This window comes from Triturus cristatus, chromosome 4_1 (genome assembly GCF_964204655.1).
Source record: "Triturus cristatus chromosome 4_1, aTriCri1.1, whole genome shotgun sequence".
NCBI lineage: Eukaryota > Metazoa > Chordata > Amphibia > Caudata > Salamandridae > Triturus > Triturus cristatus.
In genome coordinates, this window is record NC_140585.1 from 1,144,735,863 (window position 1) to 1,144,758,056 (window position 22,194).

The 22,194-nt window shown below is 46.8% G+C and overlaps 1 protein-coding gene across 3 annotated transcripts in view; it reads right to left on the reverse strand.

Moving 5' to 3' along the window:
* GMIP (GEM interacting protein) overlaps nucleotides 1-22,194 on the reverse strand; it is a 266,944-nt gene that overhangs the window by 193,792 nt on the left and 50,958 nt on the right. For all 3 annotated transcript variants that reach the window (XM_085654265.1, XM_085654263.1, XM_085654264.1), the window contains exon 2: nucleotides 7,648-7,791. In XM_085654265.1, the coding sequence (XP_085510391.1) occupies nucleotides 7,648-7,765 (118 nt within the window). In that variant the 5' untranslated portion in view covers nucleotides 7,766-7,791. The remainder of the gene's footprint in view (nucleotides 1-7,647; nucleotides 7,792-22,194) is intronic.

The following is a 22,194-nucleotide window of genomic DNA, read 5'->3' on the forward strand; positions in this document are numbered from 1 at the left end:
GCGGCTGGCGACCTGGGAGGACGCCGGCCTGCAGCTCATCGGTGATCTCTACGAGGACGGGACGCTCTTGCCATTCCAGGAGCTCATTGATCGCTTCGGGATTCCCCGCGGCGACTTTTTGTTGCACTCGGCCCTTGTTCGAGCGATCCAGGCGCACTGGAGGTCCGGGCAGGCAGAACCCCTTTTATCCCCAGTGTGCCAATACGTGATGATGTCCGCGGGCACGGTAAGGGCGGTCACATGCCTTTACGGTAGACTGCTCCAAGAGGGGCTGGCTCCCCTCACCACCCTGAGAAACCGATGGGAGGAGGACATTGGCAAGGAGATCCCAGAGACGACCTGGGCTCAGCTGGTGCGGCGTGCCTGGAAGGGCACACGCCACGCCCGCTTTCAATTAGTCCACTATTATGTGCTCCATAGAGCATATTTGACCCCGGTGAAAATCAGGCGATATTTTGCGGCGGCCTCAGCGGAGTGCCCCAGGTGCCCAGCCCAGGAGGCGGACCTTCTCCACATGCTGTGGGCCTGCCCGGGATTGTCGGCCTATTGGGAGGAAGTGGGGAAGACCCTGGAGGAAACGACGGGGAGATCTCTTTCGTTGGATGCGGCGGTGGGTCTCCTGCATTGGTTCCCTCATACCCCCAAGAATAAAATATCTAGTAAATTCATCGATTTGGGGCTGCTCCTTGCTAAGCGGGAGGTGACCAGGAATTGGAAGGCACGGACCGGCCCGACAGGGAGCCGGTGGCACAGCGAATTTTTGAAGTGGGCGGCGGGGGAGAGTACGCTTAGATACCAGCTAGCTTGGAGGCAGCGTAACGAGAAGGCCGAGGAGACAGCGCTGGAGTGGGAGATGCTCGTGCAGGCCCTTAGGGAGTATTGCGCCCCCGGCGATGCCGAACATGAGGTAGCGGCGCGCCCTGAGTCCCGGTAGACGGTTGCACTTCTCAGCTTTATTGCTTTCCCCATGGGTCCCCAAGAAGATCCGGTTGCGGTTGATGCCGCGCGCTGATGGCGGGGGGGGGGGGAGGGTTTTTCTGGGATTGGGGGGTTTTAAGGGTGGGGGGGTGTTTTTGGAGTTATAGGGTTGTTTAGAAAAGCAGATGAAGGACAACGAATCCTCCGGGCCGACCTCGACAACCTCCTGAGCCCCCACGGACTTTCGCCGCCCGACCCCAGGGTTGTGGGCTGAACGGCTGTGTAAGCAACTTACGGAGGGGATCGGAGGGTTGGGTTTAAACGCTCCGGCTTGAGATGTAATGCTGGCCGATTATGTAAAGATTTACTAATTCCTGCAATAAAAATAATTTAAAAAAAAAAAAAAAAAATTGGTGAGTTGAGAATCATTTTGTTTTGTGAAACATCACTCTTCAGTTTTGTGTTTGAAACTAGACCCCAAGCTCCCCTGTCCTGCTTCTGTGAACACCAAAACCAGGACCTAAACACTAAGAGACACATACATTTAGTTAAGGATTGGTTGCAAGCCAGTTCATAGATATGGCTCTTGAGGGCCAGATACTAGATATGACCCTTGATGGATGGGTCCCCAACAGTACAAAATCTAGGCCAGATTGGTGATTGGCTGTGATCTCGGACTGTTGTTCTTGGGGTTGGGTCTTGTGTAACATAAGCATAATAAAGTCCATGCAAGACTTAATTTACAGAAATGGAATGTAATTTAACTATGAAAAGACAAAGTAAACTAGCTTGGTGAGGTCCATTCTTGGAAATATCATCTGTCTGGTCAGTACGACTCTGGCGGTCTCTTATAACAGATCACGGCATGGCCAGTGTCGTATCTCATCTGCCTGCATGTTTGTCTGTTTCCCTGTGGCTAGGATCCCATCGTTGACGCCACTGTTGTAATGCTGAATTTTACACCATAGTGGCTGAAGATAGCACTAGAGTAACAGAGGCATGACTTGATTAGAAACATGCTGCTGTGTGAACACAGCTTCCTTGCTCAGCCAACCTCGACAACTGGTCCAACTGTGCATCCTTCCGGTCACTTACCGCTCCACCTTGCTCCCATGGTATTTCATGCTTAAGCAGGAAAGCACAACACTTATTAGATAACAAGATGCAACACATCTGCCCTTTTAACATAACACACAACAGCACAATCTGCAACAGGCCAGCAGCATGAACCAGTCCTTTTCCATTTCACAATGTTTCACAGTCAACTACTGAGATATGCTGAAAAACTAGAATGGGTGCAGTTGTTAAGTGAGTGAGTGTGAGTGATACATTTGCGTAACTAGATTCCTGCTGGAAGCTGACAGCTTCCGTTGGTGTTCCCTAGTACAAAACTCTACTCCGCAGGTGACCGTGTACTGGTTTGGTGTGTTATTTTAATACTTCTGGTTGTGCAAGAAATGAGAGTTGCATCATTACACACCCAGAGTACTATTCATGCCTGGCTGGGATCCAGCAAGCATTGTATGCGCAGTTCTGGCTTGTAGATCCTTGAGCAAGAATATACTCAATCACAATATTTTTTTGTACCAGCCAATAGAGCCGCATACACCTGTTCGACAGAACTGTCACTCAGCACAGTCCCCAGGTATATCAAATGCACCAGACAATACAACCTGTGGCATTTAATCAAAACCCATCAGAGGTAGCATTCAAAGCGCTCCTCGCTGCTGCAGTAGCTCAATTTCACTTGATAGCCGGAAAAGCTAAATTTGGCCTTCTTCCGGCCTGCTGTTGTCGCCACCCCTCTAATTTCCTGCTCTTCCTGGCTTTTTCCAGTTACTGGATTTGTCATGGTGTGGACAAGGGACCTGTAAGATCTTGACTCCTCCCTGACTGATCAGCATTTGCAAGGGATGGGTCGACTAATAGAAGTGGAGTAAAATGTCTCTGCATCAGTGGTAAGTTCTACAAAAACCTAGATACCATGCCCTAACATCATTGTTCTCGAAACTCCATCTTTTATATTCTTATGTGGATAGACATTTGTCTTCGCCTATGCACAATATGTATTATTAGTTTATTTACATATAATATCGACCCTTTGTACTTGTATTATATGTACTATTTGCTCATGCTAGATTGTTACAATGTAAAGCACGCTGTCGCGAACTGGTTTTGGTCCGGGGCATATAAGATTTCAAATAAATAAATACGTGTATAAACATGATTCTGTATTCACTATTTGTCTCAATCTGTCTGGTCTCACTTTGTGGCAGTAGGGAAACATTCTCTGAACCATTTGGGGAAAGCTCTTCTGCCCCTCCTAAAGTTAAGAGGGATAGAACTGGTGACAGAGGTTTTGACCTTCCAGAAGATCGCTTTCCATTGAGGATCTTAAAAGGATCTTAAAATCCACCTGTTACGATATATTTCACAGTTTTGTCATTCTTTTGCTCAGCCTTTGTGTGGTCTGAAGTGATTCATAAATTGATGATGATGAAGGGTTCTAGGGAGGGATTCAGGAAAAAGACTCTATGAAACCTTTGCCATGGTGCAGCTCTGGATTTTCAAGACAAAATGACATGTTTAAATTTTGGTGCTCATTTTCAAATAGCAACAAATTTATTTTTAAGGCATTTGTTGAACTTTGGCACCTTCTTGTGGCCATTTATGGTGGTGTCATAAGACATGTTCGTACCATGGCCTTAACGAGGCAGGTGGATTACATTTTCTGTCAATATTGGGAACATAGGGAATCTATAATTCATTCACTTAGGGCAGGGGGTCAACGAAGCATAGTCTCAGTTGTTCCGGGTGGAAATTGCACAATCCTGTCACTCAGTCACCAAGGAACAGAAGGTAGTAAGTAAGTCATCTTGGGAGACAAAGATCTTAGAGCACATCCTGATGGAGCCTGTCACATCAGAACAAGCAGGGTGGAGTAGGTGACCACTCCCAACCAAGTCCACTTAAAAATCCGAGGACAGTTCTCCCATGCACATGTATGCACACACAACCCAGCTTGAATACTTGATGAGAACCGTCTACATCATACAAGAACCAATGGAAAGAGTAAAGAGAGCTAGTCACCTCTGGCAAAGTCTACTGGAAGAGACAACCATTTGTCCATGATACATTTTTAAGGACAATGTAAAGTATTTGCAAACAATCTAAGGAAACCTTTTTTGTGACATTTTCAAGTTCCAGCACCATCACAGAAGTCATAGGGTTAAAAGTCCAAGAGCCAGAACACACAAAAAGCCTTAGGGCTGGAAGTGAAGATGGACACCTGAGGGGCTGAATATGTCGATGACAAGACATCCTAGCAGCCCTGACTAAGGTGTCACACCACAAAACTCAGAGTACAACATAAAGATAGCTGCTTCCTATCCCTCAGGGTCCCCAGAATCTCTCTTCCTTAATAGGTTCATGAAATGAAGCCAAAAAATTAAGAATTATCCTTTCTTAGTGCATAATTATGATTCAGTTTGTAGAATGTGGTATGTTGGTTTAATTAAGCCAGAGGGATAGCGCAATGAGATGAGTCTTCGCTGTTTGAATAATTTACAAAGTGGTAATCACTCAGTAGCAGGTCTGAATTCTGGCAAGGAAAACTCTACCTTCCATTCTCCAGGAGGTCGGTAGTTTGAGTACCATAAATTGGACAATAGTAACATCTATAATTTACAACACCTTAGAAATGGCAGAAGTGCGGTATGAAGCGCGATATAAGAACTTAATATTACCAGTATGTATTGATGATTGTAATTCTCATAATAGCACGAATTGAATGAACTGTCCCCACTTGGGAAAACAAGGACCAAAAGGGAAGGGATAGATGTTGTATCCCTGTAGATAAAAGTAAACTGGGATACTCTTAAAATAGATCTTATACACAAATTGTTCCAAGCACACTTAGACAAGTTCCCTGTGAAAGTGCCACTAACTGAGCACTTAAACCTTTCATCCTTGGTGCAGTGCAGACACTACAGTGATTATCACTGTTTGTAAAGTGTTGTGATGCAAAAAATTAACCTGCCATGTCCTGAGCGGAGAATGTGCTTCCTTCTTGTTGTGGCAGGTGTGCAAGAACCAAACCTCACTTGAAGTTATGCTGGAGAAGGGCGGGAACATCTAAACTAAGAAACATTAGGAGAACCATTCAAGGACAGGGCTGGGTCCTGTGACGTGGCCAGCTGCAGGCAGAAGGGAATGTTGTTCTACTGTCTAGAATGCGGATGGCTGTCTGAGTATGCCCAACCGTAGAAAGGGATGCATGTCAACATATCGAGGTCAATAATCCCGAGCTGCGAATATTTAGACTCTACAGTATCGACTACCAACATATTGTCAAGGTAAGCATATACAGGGACGTATGGATTAGGTATTATTAACTCCACATCTGCATATCTTCATTATATGTTGGTAGGTGATGTAGGTGGATATTAAAAACTTACTATTTTGATAGAACAAACTCATAGATAAGATATATTCCATCATTCTGTCCAAACAAAAGCTAACCAGAGATGGACAAGAATGCCACTGTAAAGGTGACACAGAAAGGAAAGACGAAACACCTAGGTATGTACTGACATCTAGGTATGTTAATGTTAATGTTAGTTATGGTTATAGAGCGCGAACTGATACCCGAAGGTGTCCTGGCGCTATGAGAAGACCTACTGTAAGCTGGAAGGGTGAGAGCAGAGACATCTAATTAGTTAGAGAAAAGCCATGTTTTTAACGCCTTTCTAAAAGGCAAAAGGTTCGGTATGTTTCTAAGGGTTAACGGTAGAGCGTTCCATGACTTAGCCGCATTGACCGTAAAGCTCCTGCCGCCCCAGTTAGCTTTTTTTACCCGAGGGACGATAATGAATTTTCGGTCGGCTGACCGTAATGCTCTCTTTGGCAGATACCAGTTAAAACAACCTTTTAGAAATTCTGGTCTGATACCATGAAGGGCTTTAAATACTAGACACAGGGACTTAAATTGAGTACGTTTACTGCCTGTGAGCCAGTGAAGTTGTTTTATTTTAGCTGAGGTAGACTTGTATTTAGGTGTAGCTGTTAGAAGTCTGGCTGCAGCATTCTGTAGCATCTGTAGTTTTTTTCATCGACACTTTGTGGATCGTAAGATATAGACTATTACAATAGTCTAGTCTAGACATTATAAGGACCGAGACTACAGTTTATTGTGCTTCCTTTGGCAAAAGGGGCATTATTTTTTTGCAGGATTTAAGGATGTACGAAGTAGAGGAGGCAACATGGTTAACCTGGTCCCTGAAACTCAGTTTGTCGTCAATCTAGACTCCTAGATTCTTGACCTACTTAATTGGCGTGGGTAGAGATTCCATCTCTTCTGGCCAGCAACTAGGGGTCCGGAAAGTGGGGTTGCATAGCGCAGTGTAGCTAGGCATGCGCTCAATAAGATAACCATCTACTTCCAGTAAAGAGCAACACAACCTGCATGAAGAATTGCTAATGCTGAAGTGAAATCCAATGGGATCCATTCAAGGGAACATTTCCTATCTGAAAAGACCCAGAAGATTTGCGCATTCCCGGGCAGGGTAAAATCAAGGAAATGTGCACAGTAGAAGTGAAACCTTTACTTGCGTGGTGGTGGTGGGGTGGGGGGAGGGGTGCAACAGAGCCATGTTCTAGAATGACACCCGTAGTTAAAACTGCATAGTGCCTAGTCCAATCTCCATACTCTCTCACGGACATTGAGGTGCTCAGGGCAGTGGAGCTACTCATGCTCTAAACAAGACTACTTGCAGTGGTACATTCTCCAAGAGCCTTTTGTCCGTCTGCCAAGGGTCTAACAGGCTTTAGTTGCAGAATCATTAATTTAATGTTACCAAAGAGTCAAAGAGAAAGATGCCTGACTTAGGCTGGGAGCATTTACACATTGCTCTGGGTTCAAGGGTACATTTTGCCTGCTGTTTGTTGGCTAAAGAGAATCTGCTGGGCTCCTGGTCTCAAGTGTGAGTCTGGATACCATGCTGTGCACAGTGGACCCGTCCAAGCCATCTTCTGGGGGCAGGGCGCTTCTCCTAGTCCATCTGTCTTTCACTTCTGTATGAATTAGTGAAGTGACACCGGTGTGTCTGGAAAGAGGGGCGTATTAGATCCCCGCTTTCATAAGGGCAGCCCACACAAAGGTTGCATGTTCCTCACCAAATAGCAGAAACCGACTTCCCACAATTACCACAAGTTCCAAGCATTGATCTCTGTTTTAGGACAGGGGTCTCAGAAAGCTTACCCTCATCTACTCAGGACAGAGGACACAGGAAGCTTTCATTGGGGGTAGAGGACACCAGAGGCCTACTTGCAGAAGCTTGGGGGAGGTGAACGAGAAGACTTCCTGTCTGCTGGTCACTGCACGAAGCCCAGAGAGATTTCTCACAACTTTTTAGAGCTTGCGGGCCAGGGAAGCTCCCACTCACTCACTCACTCATGGAAAGCTGTCTCACGCATGCTCTGAGCAGTAAGTAAAGCGAGAGATGCTCTCCTTCAGTGATTGGTACAAGTATTCTTCGAAGTAAATCATCTCAACAGTCAACAAAGGGAAAACATGGGTCAGGACAAGTATACTCCAGGTCTAGCACAGTCTGCGACATTGCAGCCCACACCCGCAACACCTGAATTGGTTTCCAATGAAACCTTTTCTTCATCATAATAAACACTGTTTCAGAAGAGTGCATGGACACGTGGATGAGTACCGGCACCTACCATTGATCTTCTCAATGAGGGAGGTGGTGGCCGCCTGGATGCTGCTAGCGTTCAAAGTGGGGTACTCGGCCAGGAAGAAGCATATGGCCTGCAGGAGCTCAGTAAGTTCCTCCTCCATTGCATCCTTAGAGGGGGGCACACACCCTACAAACAAAAAAAATGCACAGCAACACTGTTAGATGATTGTTCTTTTGAGGGTAATTGTGCCTCTTTACCTTCCATTTTCAGAAATGAAATAAAGGCCCATTCATGTAATTAGTTTGTGTCATTTCTTCACAATGATAAATAATCCAGTTTCCATGTTCACTTGAACCCACCCGAACTGTTAATCTTTGCAAGGTTTGTCTCCCCTCTTTACTTTTATTAGATTTGTGATGGTTGAGTGACCTTGCTGTTGTCATGTCTATAGATCTAGGAGGCAAGGTCCTGCTTAAAAAGCAGGGATGGGGTGAGGGGGCACTAGAGACCCTCCACGGTGTAACCTCTCATCTCAGGGTGGCGATGTCACACTGCAGGAATCTGTTTTGGTAGACTGCCTCTGAACATAACTTTTAAGATTTGAATCAAGATATGATCCAAGCAATTACTCTGCAGATAGGTTGTGACCTTCATTAAGAACACTCACAGGAACATAATCTCCTACGACCCAACAGCCTCCAGCATTTCTAGTCACCTGAGACAGGTGGCATGCCTGGGGACAACTCACTGTCATCCTGTATTCTACAGCAACCATAGACTCTGAACAGTCCTCAATCTGGCACCAAAACCATTTCTGCTGTTTTACAAACACAATTACATCGATTGACTACTACACATTGAATTTGGCCGCTGTCTCCGACAGAGTTAAACAGAGTAACTTTATGAGTTGTGAGGTTGCAGCTATTATTTTCATACAGTGACTTCATTTTTAGATTAATAAAAATTCTCGAAAACTATGGCCCACATGCATCAAGGAAAAAAACGGTTGCAAACGGGCAGATTCTCAGAATCTGTCCCTTTGCGACCGGTATGTTTGTATTTGGGATGCATCATCTCAAATGCAAAAATCACAAATTGCGATTGAATTTAAGGAATCGCAAATTGCGATGCCTTGAATGCAATGCAAGATGCCATTTAAAATAGCGATTTCGCTATTAGGGTCTGCTAATTACCGGAAAATTATACCTGATGGTAATTAGCGGAAACTTTGAAAAATGCACAAAGTTACATGTTACACACACACACATGCCCAAAGGGCATGTGTGTGTGCAGCATGGGTTCACATTACAATTTCAGGGGTGCAACAGGGTGTCCTTTTGGCACCCTTGAAATTGCATGCGCAATTTGCGAGTACCTAATGGGTACTCGCAAATTGCACATGCAATTCCCATTCATTCCTATGGGCCTGTAGGCCCATAGGAATGAATGGAAAGCCATTCCTTAATTGTGAGAAGCAATTTACGAGTCGCAATTAAGGAATTTGTAGGAATCGCTATTTATTTTAGCGATTCCTACATGCATAGGCTTTTGCGATTCCTCATTTTTTTCGCTAATAAGGAATCGCAAATGACATTTTTGATGCATGTGCCAGTATGCACTAAAAATCCATGCATATTCTACATTTCTGTGCATGGTGTGCCCATGGAATATTGAAATCACAATATCAATAGGGCACAGTATCAAGGACAGAATATCAAAAGCAAAATATCAACAGTACAGCATCTGTTTTAGGAAATCCTCATTGCTCACTCATCACCCCTAATTTTCATCCCTTATTCTTGTCCATCATCCCTACTTCTCTTCCACCATCCCTACTTCTAATCCCTCATCCCCGTTTCTCATCCCTACTTCTCATCCTTACTTCTCTTCCTTCCACCCTTCTTCCAATCACGTACCCTGCTTCTCAATCACCATCCCTACTTCTCTTTCATCAGCTCTACGTCTCATCCCTGCTTCTCATCCATCATCCCTACTTCTCTTCCATCAGATCTATATCTCATTCCTACGTCTATCCATCATCCTTACTTCTCATCCATCAGTGCTACTTCTCATCCCTTATTCCTACTTCTCTTCCCAACTTCTAATCCATCATCCCTACTTCTCATGTATCATCCCTACTTCTAATCCATCATTCCCACTTCTCATCCATCAACCCCTTCTCATCCCAATTTCTCATCCATCGTCCCTACTCCTCATTTCTCCTTCCTACTTCTCATCCATCGTCCCTACTTCTCATTTCTCCTTTCTACTTCTCATCCATCATCCCTACTGCTTTCCCATCATCCCTACTTCTCACACCTACTGCTCACCCATAATCCCTACTTCTCATCCATCATCCCTACTTCTCATTACTACTTCCATTAATCATCCTTACTTCTCAACTATCAGCCCTGCTTCTCATCTCTTATTCCTACTTCTCATCCCAACTTCTCATCCATCATCCCTACTTCTTATTCATCATACCTACTTCTCATGCCTGCTTCTCATCCCAACTTCCCATCCATCATTCTCACTTTGTATCTATCAACCCCCTTCTCATCCCTATTTCTCATCCATCATCCTATTTCTCATTCCTCATTCCGACTTCTCATCCATCATCCCTACCTCTCATCCCTTCTTCTCAGCCATAATCCCTACTTCTCACCGTCATCCTTTCTTCTCATTCCTTACTTCTCTTCCATCATCTCTACTTCTCATCCATCATCGCTTACTTCTCATCCATCACCCCTACTTCTTATCCCTACTGCTCATCCATCATCCCTACATCGTATTCATTATCTCTACTTCTCATCCATCATCCCTCCTTCTCATCACAAAGCCTCATCCATCATTCCTACTTCTCATTCCTCACCCCTCAGTCATACCAACACCCCTTCGCACTGATTGGTTGGCAACAGCCAATCAGAGTTAGGAGAGAGGGCGGCATTCTATTGGCCTAGCCACTGAAAAACAGCCTTCTCATTGCACATGGTGGTTGAGGACAGAGGAGAGGAAATACAACTGGTGTTTGCATCTAGTGAATCCAAGGATATACAGCATTTTTTTTTATTTAAGAACGTACTTTTCTGTTTAAGCAGGCCTCTGTGAAAGGCTTTCTTTTGGGGAAGACAAGCAGGGCCGGACTGGTAACCCAAAGCAGTACTGGCAAATATTGTCAGACCAGCCCCCATACTGTGAAAGGGGGTTTTGGGGGCCTCTCTCTCAAAGAAAATCTGGGAATAAATGGCAAAAATTGTACATTCTACAACACATTTAGCATTATATACTCAATTGTATTCGTTTTTAAATCATAGTAAATGATGACCTTACAGTCCACCCGGACACGACAATCTATTTTGGGACTCTTCAATGATTCACTCACTATCACCCTCCAACAGTGGCTCTCATCTCTCCATAAACCATCTCTCACATGTATTTAATTTGTGTTATAGCGCCTCTCATACCAGTGTAGGGCATTGGAGCATTTTACATCACACACACATACAGAGACAATGAGTCATATGTATGTAGATCAGTGTACAGAAAATATCACATGAGACAAAGGGGACTATACGGTGTAGGGTCCACATACCATCCATGCTAGTAGGCATTTTTTAAGAGTAATTGGTCTGGAGAAGCACAAACTCAGGATTCAGAACGTAACAAAGTGGTTCGGGTTGACTTTACTAATAGGAACTTATTTCTACACAAAAAAAAAACATAACTTTCTTATCCGGATTACGATTGTAACTTATGACTGCACAGTAACAAAATGATCTCTGTGACAAAAGCAGCAACCCACGGAGCTATGCATATAAAATACTATTCTGTGATCTGCATCGTACTCTCTGCGCTACCTTAGATGAGTCAAACTGCCACTAGACAAAACTCAGATCTCTCTCCAGCAGGTACATTAATCACCAGAGTTATCTTGGAACTTTTATTGTTGCCTGAAAACTGTTGGATATACAAGGAACTCTGCAGTGCTTCTGAAAATGCTGCACTGCTACAAAACCAGCCCTCAGCACCCAGGGGAAACACCTGATGCCAGGTATGGCAAGTCTGACCTTGAAGACAAGAGGCTTCCTGCATAAGCCATAAATCAACACTGGGAGAGAGAGAGCTATAGAGTTCATCAGGAAACCTTTTCTGGATTCAGTTTCATATGTAACAACTCTGTCCAGACTTTGCTCTTCTAGGTTTCCTACACAACTGAAGCCCAGCCCCTGAAATCTGCAAACTGCAAGGAAAGAAAGGAGCACAGCTCTCAGAGCTAAAGGCAGCCTCAGACTAAAACATTTTCTTTGTTACAAATAAAACTGAAACCAGAAAAGATTTCTGATGAGCTGTAAAAACCCTGTCTCTAAGAGTTGATTTTAAACATTTTCTTTGTTACTCTATTAAAGGGAAACCAAACAAGGTTTCTGATAACCTGTATACCCCGGTCTCCAAGTGTAGATGTATGGCCAAAGCCAAGGGCCCTTGTCTTTCCTAAACCATCAGAGCTTTCTGCAGACGCCTGTATATAATAAGTCACTTAAATAAAATTAAATACTGTAGAGCCTTGGATTCATTGGAAGCAAACTGCACAGTATGCAATGAAAAGGCTGTTTTAGTCAGTGGCTAGATCAGTAGAATGCAGCTCCCTCTCTTCACTCTCATTGGCTGTTCCCAACCAATCACTGTGAAGGTGTGTTTGACAACATTGAAAGTGTGCTGGTATGGCTGAGGGATGAGGAATGAGAAGTAGGGATGATGGATGATGGACCAGGTATGAGAAGTAGGGATGAGACGTAGGGAAGATGGGTGAGAAAGATGGGATGAGAAGTAGGGATAAGAAATAGAGATAATGAATGATGGGTCAGAAGTAGGGATAATGGCTGATGCATGAGAATTAAGGAAGATGAATGAGAAGTAGGAATGAGTAGCAGGGGTGAGAAGTAGGATTGATGGAACAGAAGTAGGGATGGTGGATAAGAAGTAGGGATGCTGGGAGAGAAATAGGAATGATGGATGAGAAGTAGGGATGAGAAGGAAGGATGAGGAATGAGAAGTAGGAAAACGGATCAGAAGTAGGGATGATGGATGAGAGGTAGGTATGAGAGGCAGGGATTAGGGATGAGAAGTAGTGATGATGGAAAATAAGTAGGGATGATGGATAAGAAGTAGGGATGAGAAGGAGGGATGAGTCATGAAAAGCAGAGATGATGGAAGAGAAACAGGGATGAGAAGCAGGGATGAGAAGTAGGGATGATGGATCAGAAGTAGGAATGATGAATGATAAGTAGGGATAAGAATCAGGGATGAAAAGTAGGGATGTTGTAAGAGAAGTAGGGATGATGGATCTGAAGTAGGGATAAGAAGTAGGGATGATGGATGAGAAGCAGGGAAGAGAACCAGGGTTGAGAAGTAGGTATGATAGAAGAGAAGTAGGGATACTGGATGACAAGTAGGAATAATGGATGAGAAGTAAGAATATTAGATGAGAAGTAGGGATGATGGATCAGAAGTAGGGGTGAGAAGTAGGATTGACAAGTAGAGGTGATGAATGAGAAGTAGGGATGAGAAACAGGGAGGAAGAATGATAAGTAGGGTTGGTGGAAGAGAAGTATGGATGATGGATGAGGAGTGAGGTTGTATGTGCCTACGCAATACATATATCTTCAAGGTACGCAGATGTGAAGTTAGGAATAGTAAATCTATACTTCCGTTTATGCATATACTTTTTGGTATTTTGTCCCTCGATATTCTGTCCTCGATATTCTAAAACTACAATCCTGTTGGTGTCGATATTCAGTAGTACCACCTTGTGTATGTAATCCACATGCTAAGATTAAGCTTCAAATGGAGTGAAATAATTTTGTTTCTCCTTGTGGAAGTCTGTTTCCATGTGGATTAGTTCCTGCTTGTTAGCTCCTTTAAATATGGAGGTATTGATCATTTTAAACACACAATATGCACACTTATTGCAATATTTTGTACCCAAACTGTCGCCCTATAATGTTAGTTGACTGCAAATTAACCCCAATCAGTTAGTTGTTTCCATCATTCTACCTTCACAACAGTCAACAAGTCCTCTTTGTTCCGTTAGCAGGACAATCTCTATGCATAAGTAAAACATAATTTAATCCACTAATCTATCCTTTATTTGTCTGATATCCTTTGTGAAGTAAAAACAAACCACAAATATACAAAACATAGAGTTAATGTTTGGCGGTGCCTTCCAGAATATAAAATTAAAAATGTACCACATTACAAGTTTGAGAAGCATTGGCAATGCCAAAAGGTCCGGCTTTTATATCAACATGCCTCTTCAATCATTGATGAGTTTACACACTCAAGAAGTCATCATCATACAGGCACTCTGTCACTCATTCATGGCACTCATGCAGCTACACATCCATCCACTGACTCATTCTTGCATTCACATTCACAAACCTCCCCAAACACAATAAAGAAGACATTCAAACTCAACAACAAATGATTTGTGGGCATATTCTTTGAATTACAAATAAAATTAAACATGGCAGCAGATGGCTGTCTTTCAGTGGTATTGTATATAGTGTATCATTGTTTTAAAGTTCCAGCATGGATGTCACATTTAGAAGCAACATGGTGACCCTCTTGAAATGGTTAAACAATACACCACAGACAATACCATTTTATGGTAGTCGCCGGATTTAGAGGCAGTGGTTGCACCGGACACATCACATTGCCGAAGAAGTGATCAGGAAGCAAGCGACCCGTTAGCACTGTCTGGAGAGCTGAAGTTTGCTGTAAAATATGAAAATATAAAGTGCAAAGGAAAGATATAAAAGGGGAGCTACAATTTTTTCATGCTCCCTTACCCTTTGCAGACTTGCGTTTCCATCCTTTTAACTAATTCCATTCTGATTTCCCAGTTTCAGTATGTAGGGGAAATCGCAGAACACCACTTCTGTGCAATGTCTCATTTTGCGGCCATGCAACCCAAGTTTATCAGTTGTTTTTGGTAGCGTGAATGGTCTGTTGGGTCCCACAACCCCTGGAGTGCCATCTTTGGTGTGAGTGCCTATGGTAGCCCTGTTGGTTCCTTTAGTGAGTTCCCCACCACTTCCCAGAATGTTTTAATGCAGGGGCAGCTCCACAGTGTGTAGTAAGGTGCCCTCTAAGCCACAGCCTCTAAGGCAGGGATGCTCAAAGTTCTGTTCGGGGCCTGCATGCAGCCTTCCTGACCTTTAATTGCGGCTCCCTGGTGAACGACAGCACTGGGCTGCTGTTCGCTTGACAGAGCAGGAACATTCGGAAAGCTGTGAAACAAACGGGCAAGCATTTATTTACACATTAACTAAAGTAAGAGTAAAGAAAAAAAGGTGTCCTAGGCAAATTATCTTTAGAAACACCTTTAGTTTTAAAGACATCTTGCACTAAACATGTAAAAACATGATAAACTCTTTCCAAACTTCAAAAAAGTGTATTTTATTAACATGCATGAGCATTTTCCCTTAGTAGACCAGATTATATCACTGTACTGCACGTATCCTGAACTCAGATATTTTTAGGAGCTCTCATATGTAGTAATGAATAAATAGGAGGCAAAGTGAAATTAACCAATTGCCTAGGATCACAACATTTTGTCAAGTGGGGAAGCCAGGAATGATACCAGATTATCTGGTTTCACATTTTGTAGTTCAGCCACCAGATGAGTATCTCTTTCCCTCTCACATTTTACATTAGAAGTTAATGTTTTGACTTTAATTCTTGGTGCATGAGAATAGAGCGTTGGTGGCAGACCGAAGTCACGTGAAGGCTCAGTTTGTTGTCCACGCCATGCTTTTTCTTCACATCCCCCTACGCCCACCTTTCATCACTCCGACCCTCACATTGCTGCCATCAGTGAGGCCCTCGGGCATGCCACCGTCAGTACTTTGCAGCCCCTGGGGAATTGTTTGTGAGTACCCATGCTGTAAGGCAATCCGAATCACCCACTTTGCCAATCTTGCAGAGCAAGGTGCGCATATAGTACAATCTGTGTAGAATCTTAAGCTGAATCAATCAAAAACGTGCTTTTATCGCCACCTTCGCAGGGAATTTGAATGCTTCTTGCCAGTCTTCCTCAGCTAACTCCCCCAGGTCCTGTTCGGATTTACCTTGCAACGACAACAGGGGGTTTGAGTGTTTTTCATTATTGTACTATATGTCAGTGAAATCAATTTCTTATCCACCTGCCCATACAATAGCCTAATTTCTAACGGGGAATCTTCTTGCGCTTCTTTGAATGACATACACTCCCTAAGTGCATGACGCAGCCGGCCATAGTGCATCCTCTGTGTTTCTGACATCTGATATTCTTGCAAACACAAGGAGATGATGGACGGAGGGCTGAAACTTTTCAGACACTCACTCCCAGTCACAGATCTGGGTTGAATCCATCATCGTTCTTTAGCTCACTTTGCCACCTCAGTTCAGACCCACCAATATGCAAATCAGTCTTGACACTGTGCCTCATGGGAACAGTCCAGCCTGAACTGCTAAGCCAGGTCTTTCCTGAACCGGAAACTAGTATCCTGGGACCGGTTTCGGGCTAACAGCCCTCATCAACCAGTTGTTTTTGCATTTGTCACCCCGAGTGGGACGGGTATGCCCAGACGTGGGTCCCGTGCTCTCCATGCCACTGGAGTCAAACTATCCTGGCTGATGAGAGCTGAAAGCTCGAAACCGGTCCTCGGATGCTTGATTCCAGTCCAGGGAGGACCTGGCCTGGCTGTTCGGGCTGGACTGTTGCCATTGGGCGCAGGGTCAAGACTGATTTGCATATGGCTGGGTCCAAACTGGAATGGCATGGTGAGCAAAAAACACAATGGATTTAGGCCCAGATCTCTGTACTGGGGTGAATGTATGACATTGTTCTGCATTCTGTCCATCAATTGTTGTTTTTGCATCTGATATTCTTGCCCCAAGTAGGAGAAAGGGACCACCCTGTTTGCATCCCAGACATCTGACAATGTAGACAAACCAATGGCGTCCCAACCAGAAAACCCTTGTAGAGCTGTTACCAACTGAAGTCTGGTGCCCTCCCAATATGGCATTTTGGTAGTTAGTCGACAATTCTAAACCATTTCCCTAGTTAATTTCTTCCATGTGTCCACTACTGTCCTCGTCACCGGCCACATACTTGGCGATAATCTATCCCTGTAGAGTGCACTTAGGTAACTCTTTGCTCTCATTTCTGCCCTTTCACGTTTAAACGCCAGGTCATTCCAGTCTACGTATGCCCATTCGTTCACTCAGCCGCGGCCCGTGGAGGGAGTTCCGTGGGGCGGAAAGGCGGGGCGGGGGAGGGGCAGGGTGGGGGGTACTAAAAACCGTAATATGGATAATTGGAGGTAAGTAAACAATTAAATAAATAAAACGAAATTTGTTGCGCGACCTGCATTGCAGCGCGCGCTACGAAATTTGTTTTATTTATTTAATTGTTTACTTACCTCCAATTATCCATATTCCGGTTTTTAGTACCCCCCACCCTCCCCCTCCCCGGCCCCGCCTTTCCGCCCCAAGGAACTCCCTCCACGGGCCGCGGCTGCGTTCACTACACTTACTTGTGCTGCCTCATAATATTTCCATACATTTGACAGGGCTACACCTCCTTCATATTTCGACCTCTGCAGAACTCTCAAGGCTATCAGAGGTTGTGCCCTAAAGTAACTATAACTCGTCATACACAGTTTTCTCATCAATAATTTTACAGCAAATGTTGCAGTGAGATTATCAATGATTTCATAGAAGTCATCAGTGATGTAATATGTGGGGTAATTAGCAGTGCATGACGAGGGCGACAGTTATAGTTACCTTAGGGCATGAGTTAAAGTTACTTGAGATAACTATAACTCCTGAATTTCTATGCTTTTCTCTGTGTATAATCCAAACCTAACTATAACGTCACTGTCAGCTTTGGTTTTTTAGTGAATTTCTACGTTTTTTAAAATTCTATTTCCTAACTAAAACATCCTTGCAACCTTTGTTTTTTCTGTGAATTTCTAGTTTAAAAAAAAAAAGTACAGTAATATTTAACTACCTTCCGTTAATCCAAGTGCTGGCACGCCCTTTGGCTGTGCATGGTGTTGGCAGCAGGGCCTGACTGCATGTGTGTCAGGGGGTTGGCTGCAGGCCAGGCCCAGTGGCCAACCGCTTCCCACCCCCCCCCCCCCCCCCCCCCCCAGGCAGCCAACCCAGGAGGGAAGCACAAATCGCCTCTCCCTGGGCCCATTTGAGCCCCGGTGACCCCATCCCCCAGGGCCCAGCATATTTTGTGGGGGAGGGGACACATGCCCCCTCTCTGGGCCCATTTTTTTCATCTTTTTTTTTAGGGTAGTGATTTGTGGCCCACCTCCCTGGCCTATTTGTGGCCCTGAGGACCCCATCTCCCTGGGCCCACCATGCAATTATGAGGGAGAGGGGCACGCAGCCTCCTCTCCCTGGGCCGATTTTGGCCCCGGGGACCCCATCCTCTGGGGCCCTGCCAACAAAGGGTGGGTGCTCTGGTGTACACCGAGGGCACCCACTATATCCTCGTTGGGGCTGCAGAAAGAGCCCCATTGCCCCGCAGACCCAGCAGGCTCCCCCATCCAGCGAGAGACAAAACTGCTCCCGCCGACAGGGAGCAGCTAAACATACAGCTCCGTGCAGGCAATCAATCAATCAATCAATCAATCATTGGCATTTATAAAGCGCGCTACTCACCCGTAAGGGTCTCAAGGCGCTGGGGGGGAGGGGGCTATTGCTCGTACAGCCAGGTCTTGAGCTGCCTTCTGAAGGAGAGGTGGTCCTGTGTTAAGCGGAGATGGCTGGGGAGAGAGTTCCAGGTCTTCGCTGCGAGGTAGGAAAAAGATTTGCCTCTGGCGGTGGCTTTGCGGATGCGGGGGACGGCTGCCAGGGCTTGTCCGGTCGATCGCAGGGTGCGGGTGGGTATGTAGAAGGAGACACGGTGGTTGATGAGTTTGGGTCCTTGGTTGTGAAGGGCTTTGTGTACGTGGGTGAGGAGTCTGAACGTGATCCTCTTGCTGACTGGGAGCCAGTAAAGCTTTTCCAGGTGTCCGGAGATGTGGTGCCGGCGTAGAGGGTGTTGCCGTAGTCCAGGCGGCTGGTGACGAGGGCGTGGGTGACGGTCTTCCTTGTGTCGGTGGGGATCCAGTGGAAGATCTTGCGGAGCATGCGAAGGGTGTTGAAGCATGCCGATGTGACTGCGTTGACTTGTCTGGTCATGGAGAGGGAGGAGTCCAGGATGAAGCCCAGGTTGCGGGCGTGGTCGGTGGGTTGGGGAGTGCTGCCTAGGGCGGGGGGCCACCAGGAGTCATCCCATGCGGTGGGAGTAGCAGTATTCACATCTGTTTCCATGCCCGCATCACTACTGGCAGGGCAACAGATCTGAAGACTGCTCCTAGCTGGAAAGAGCATTTTTAAAGCTTCCACCAGCTGGGAGTAGACTTCGTGTTTGCTGTTGCTTGGTGGGATCTTTGAAATTGCTCCCAGCAAACGAGAGCAAAAATAGGTTATCTGCCTGTGCCAGTGCGGGCAGGAAAAACACTATGTCCTGGGAGTGGGCACCAGGGACATAGCAGAGGGTGGCCCTAGGGATAGGTCCCCAAGGCCATTATTGGCTCAGGTAGGGGGCAGTGCAATCACTCAATCAATCACATAATTTGTAAAGCGCACTACATACCCGTGAGGGCTTTAAGGCGCTGGGGGGGGGGGGGGGTGCTGCTGCTATTGGTCGAAGAGCCAGGTCTTGAGTTGTCTCCTGAAGGTCAGCAGGTCTTCGGTCTGTCGGAGGTAGAGGGGGAGGGTGTTCCAGGTCTTGGCGGCACGATGGGAGAAGGATCTGCCTCCGGAAGTAGTTCCCTGGATGCGTGGGACCGTGGCCAGGGCATGGTCAGCGGAGCGGAGTTTCCTGTTGGGTACGTAGAAGGAGAGTCGACTGTTGAGATAGGCTGGGCTGGTATTGTGGAGTGCCTTGTGTGTGTGGATCAGGAGCTTTAAGGAGATTATTTTGTCGACGTAGAGGCAGTGCAGGTTCCTCAGGTGGGGGGTGATGTGGTTGCGGCGCGGGACATCGAGGATCAGGCGTGCGGAGGCATTCTGGATTCTCTGTAGTCTGCTGATGAGCTTGGACGAGGCTCCGGCGTAGAGGGCGTTTCCGTAGTCAAGTCTGCTGCTGACTAGTGCCTGGGTGACTGTTTTCCTCGTGTTTGTCGGGATCCATCTGTAGATCTTGCGGAGCATGCTGAGGGTGTTGAAACAGGTGGAGGAGACTGCGTTGACTTGTTTGGTCATGGAGAGTTTCAAGTCGAGGATGACTCCCAGGTTGCGTGCGTGGTCGGTAGGGGCCGGGGGGACCCCAGTGACGTGGGCCACCAAGAGTCATCCCATGCGGAGGTGTTGGACCTGAGGATGAGGATTTCCGTCTTGTCTGTGTTCAGTTTGAGGCGGCTGTCCTCCATCCAGTCTGCGACGGCCTTCATTCCCTGGTGGAGGTTGGATTTGGCGGTGAGGGGGTCCTTGGTGAGGGAGAGGATCAGCTGAGTGTCGTCGGCGTAGGAGATTATGTTGAGGTCATGCTGTCGGGCGATGCGTGCTAGTGGTGCCATGTAGACGTTGAACAGCGTCGGGCTGAGGGAAGATCCTTGAGGGACGCCGCAGATGATCTCGGAGGCATCGGATCGGAAAGGGGGGAGGCGGACTCTGAGTTCTGCCAGAGAGGAAGGAGGTGGTCCAGTCCAGGGCCTTGTCTCGGATCCCTGCGTTGTGGAGGCGTGTGCGTAGTGTGCGGTGGCAGACGGTGTTGAAGGCGGCGGAGAGGTCCAGGAGGATGAGGTCCGCCGTCTCGCCGTTGTCTAGCAGGATCCTGATGTTGTCTGTGGCGGCGATGAGGGCGGTCTCGGTGCTGTGGTTGCTGCGGAATCCTGATTGGGACGGGTCCAGGACGTTGTTGTCTTCGAGGTGACGGGTGAGCTGGGTGTTTACTGCCTTCACAATGACCTTTGCTGGGAACGGAAGCAGGGAGATGGGTTGGAAGTTCTTGAGGTCGCTTGGATCCGCCTTGGGTTTCTTCAGTAGGGCGTTGATCTCTGCGTGCTTCCAGTTCTCGGGGAAGGTGGCGGTCTCGAAGGAGAGGTTGATGATTTTGTGCAGGTGGGGTGCGATGGAATTGCTGGCTTTGTTGAAGATGTGGTGCGGGAGAGGGTCGGATGGGGATCCGGAGTGTATTGTTCCCATGGTCTTGAATGTGTCCTCAATGCTCACGTTGGCCCAGGTTGTCAGGGTGTCGTGGGCAGTGGGGTGCGGTGGGTTCGGTGCGATGTGGTCGGCAGGGGTCGTCCGGGGTCTGAAGCTGTCATGGATGTCGGTGATTTTCCGGTAAAAGAAGTTGGCGAGGGAGTCGCACAGGGCTTGCGATGGTGGGATGTCGTTGGCGTTGGAGCTGGGGTTGGAGAGTTCCTTCATGATGGTGAAGAGCTTCTTGCTGTTGTGTGTGCTGTTGTCAAGGCGGTCTGTGAAGGAGGTTCTTTTGGCGGTCCTGATGAGGTGGTGGTGGTTGCGGATGGTGTCTTTGTGGGCAGTGCGGCTATCTGGCATCTTGCCGCTGTGGCATATGTTTTCCAGTTTCCGGTAGGTGCGTTTTGAGTCGAGGAGTTCCGGGGTGAACCAGCTGACTCTTCTGCTGGTGTCTCTGCTGGTGGGGTTTTTTAGCGGGGCGACGGTGTTGGCGCAGTCGTTCATCCAGCGCTCGAGGGTGAGTGCACCTTCATCTGGGTTGGTGGGGTCTGTCGGAGGGTTGAGTGCGAGGCTTGTTAGTAGTTGTTCTTGGGTGACTTTGCCCCAGCAGCGGCGGGGGGTCTGTAGTGTGTGGTGGTGTGTGAGGGGTTTTTGGAAGGAGAAGTGGATGCAGTGGTGGTCTGTCCAGGTGAGTTCGGAGGGGTGACTGAAGGTGACATGGGGGCTTGAGGAGAAGATGGCATCTAGCGTGTGGCCGGCGATGTGGGTCGGCATCATGACGAGCTGTTTTAGTCCGAGGTTGGCGAGATTGTGGATCAGGGTGGAGAAGTTGCTGTCGTTGTTGTTCTCCAGGTGATAGTTCATGTCTCCGAGGAGGATGTAGTCGGTGGAGGTCAGCGCGTGGTGCTGATGAGGTCGGCGATGGAGTCGCAGAATTGAGGCTGGGGTCCTTGCGGTCTGTAGACGAGGGTGCCTCTTAGGGTGGTCTTGGGGTCCATGTGGATCTGGAAGTGCATGTGTTCGGCGGTGCTGAGGGTGTCATTGGTGTTTGTTGAGACCCTGATGGTGTTTTTGTGGACGATGGCGATTCCTCCTCCGGCACTGTTGGTGCGGTCTCTGCGGGATGGCTATGGCGATGTCTGGCGAGGAGGTTTCGTTCATCCAGGTCTCGGTCAGGAAGGCAACGTCCGGTGATGTGGTGTCGAGTAGGTCTCAGAGTTCGATGGCGTGTTTGTGTGCGGAGCGGGTGTTGATCAGGATACATCTAAGCTGGTTGGGTTCCGTCGCAGCAGGCGTCTTGGCGCTTTCGAGGCAGGAGAAGCTGCAGTTCCAGCAGGT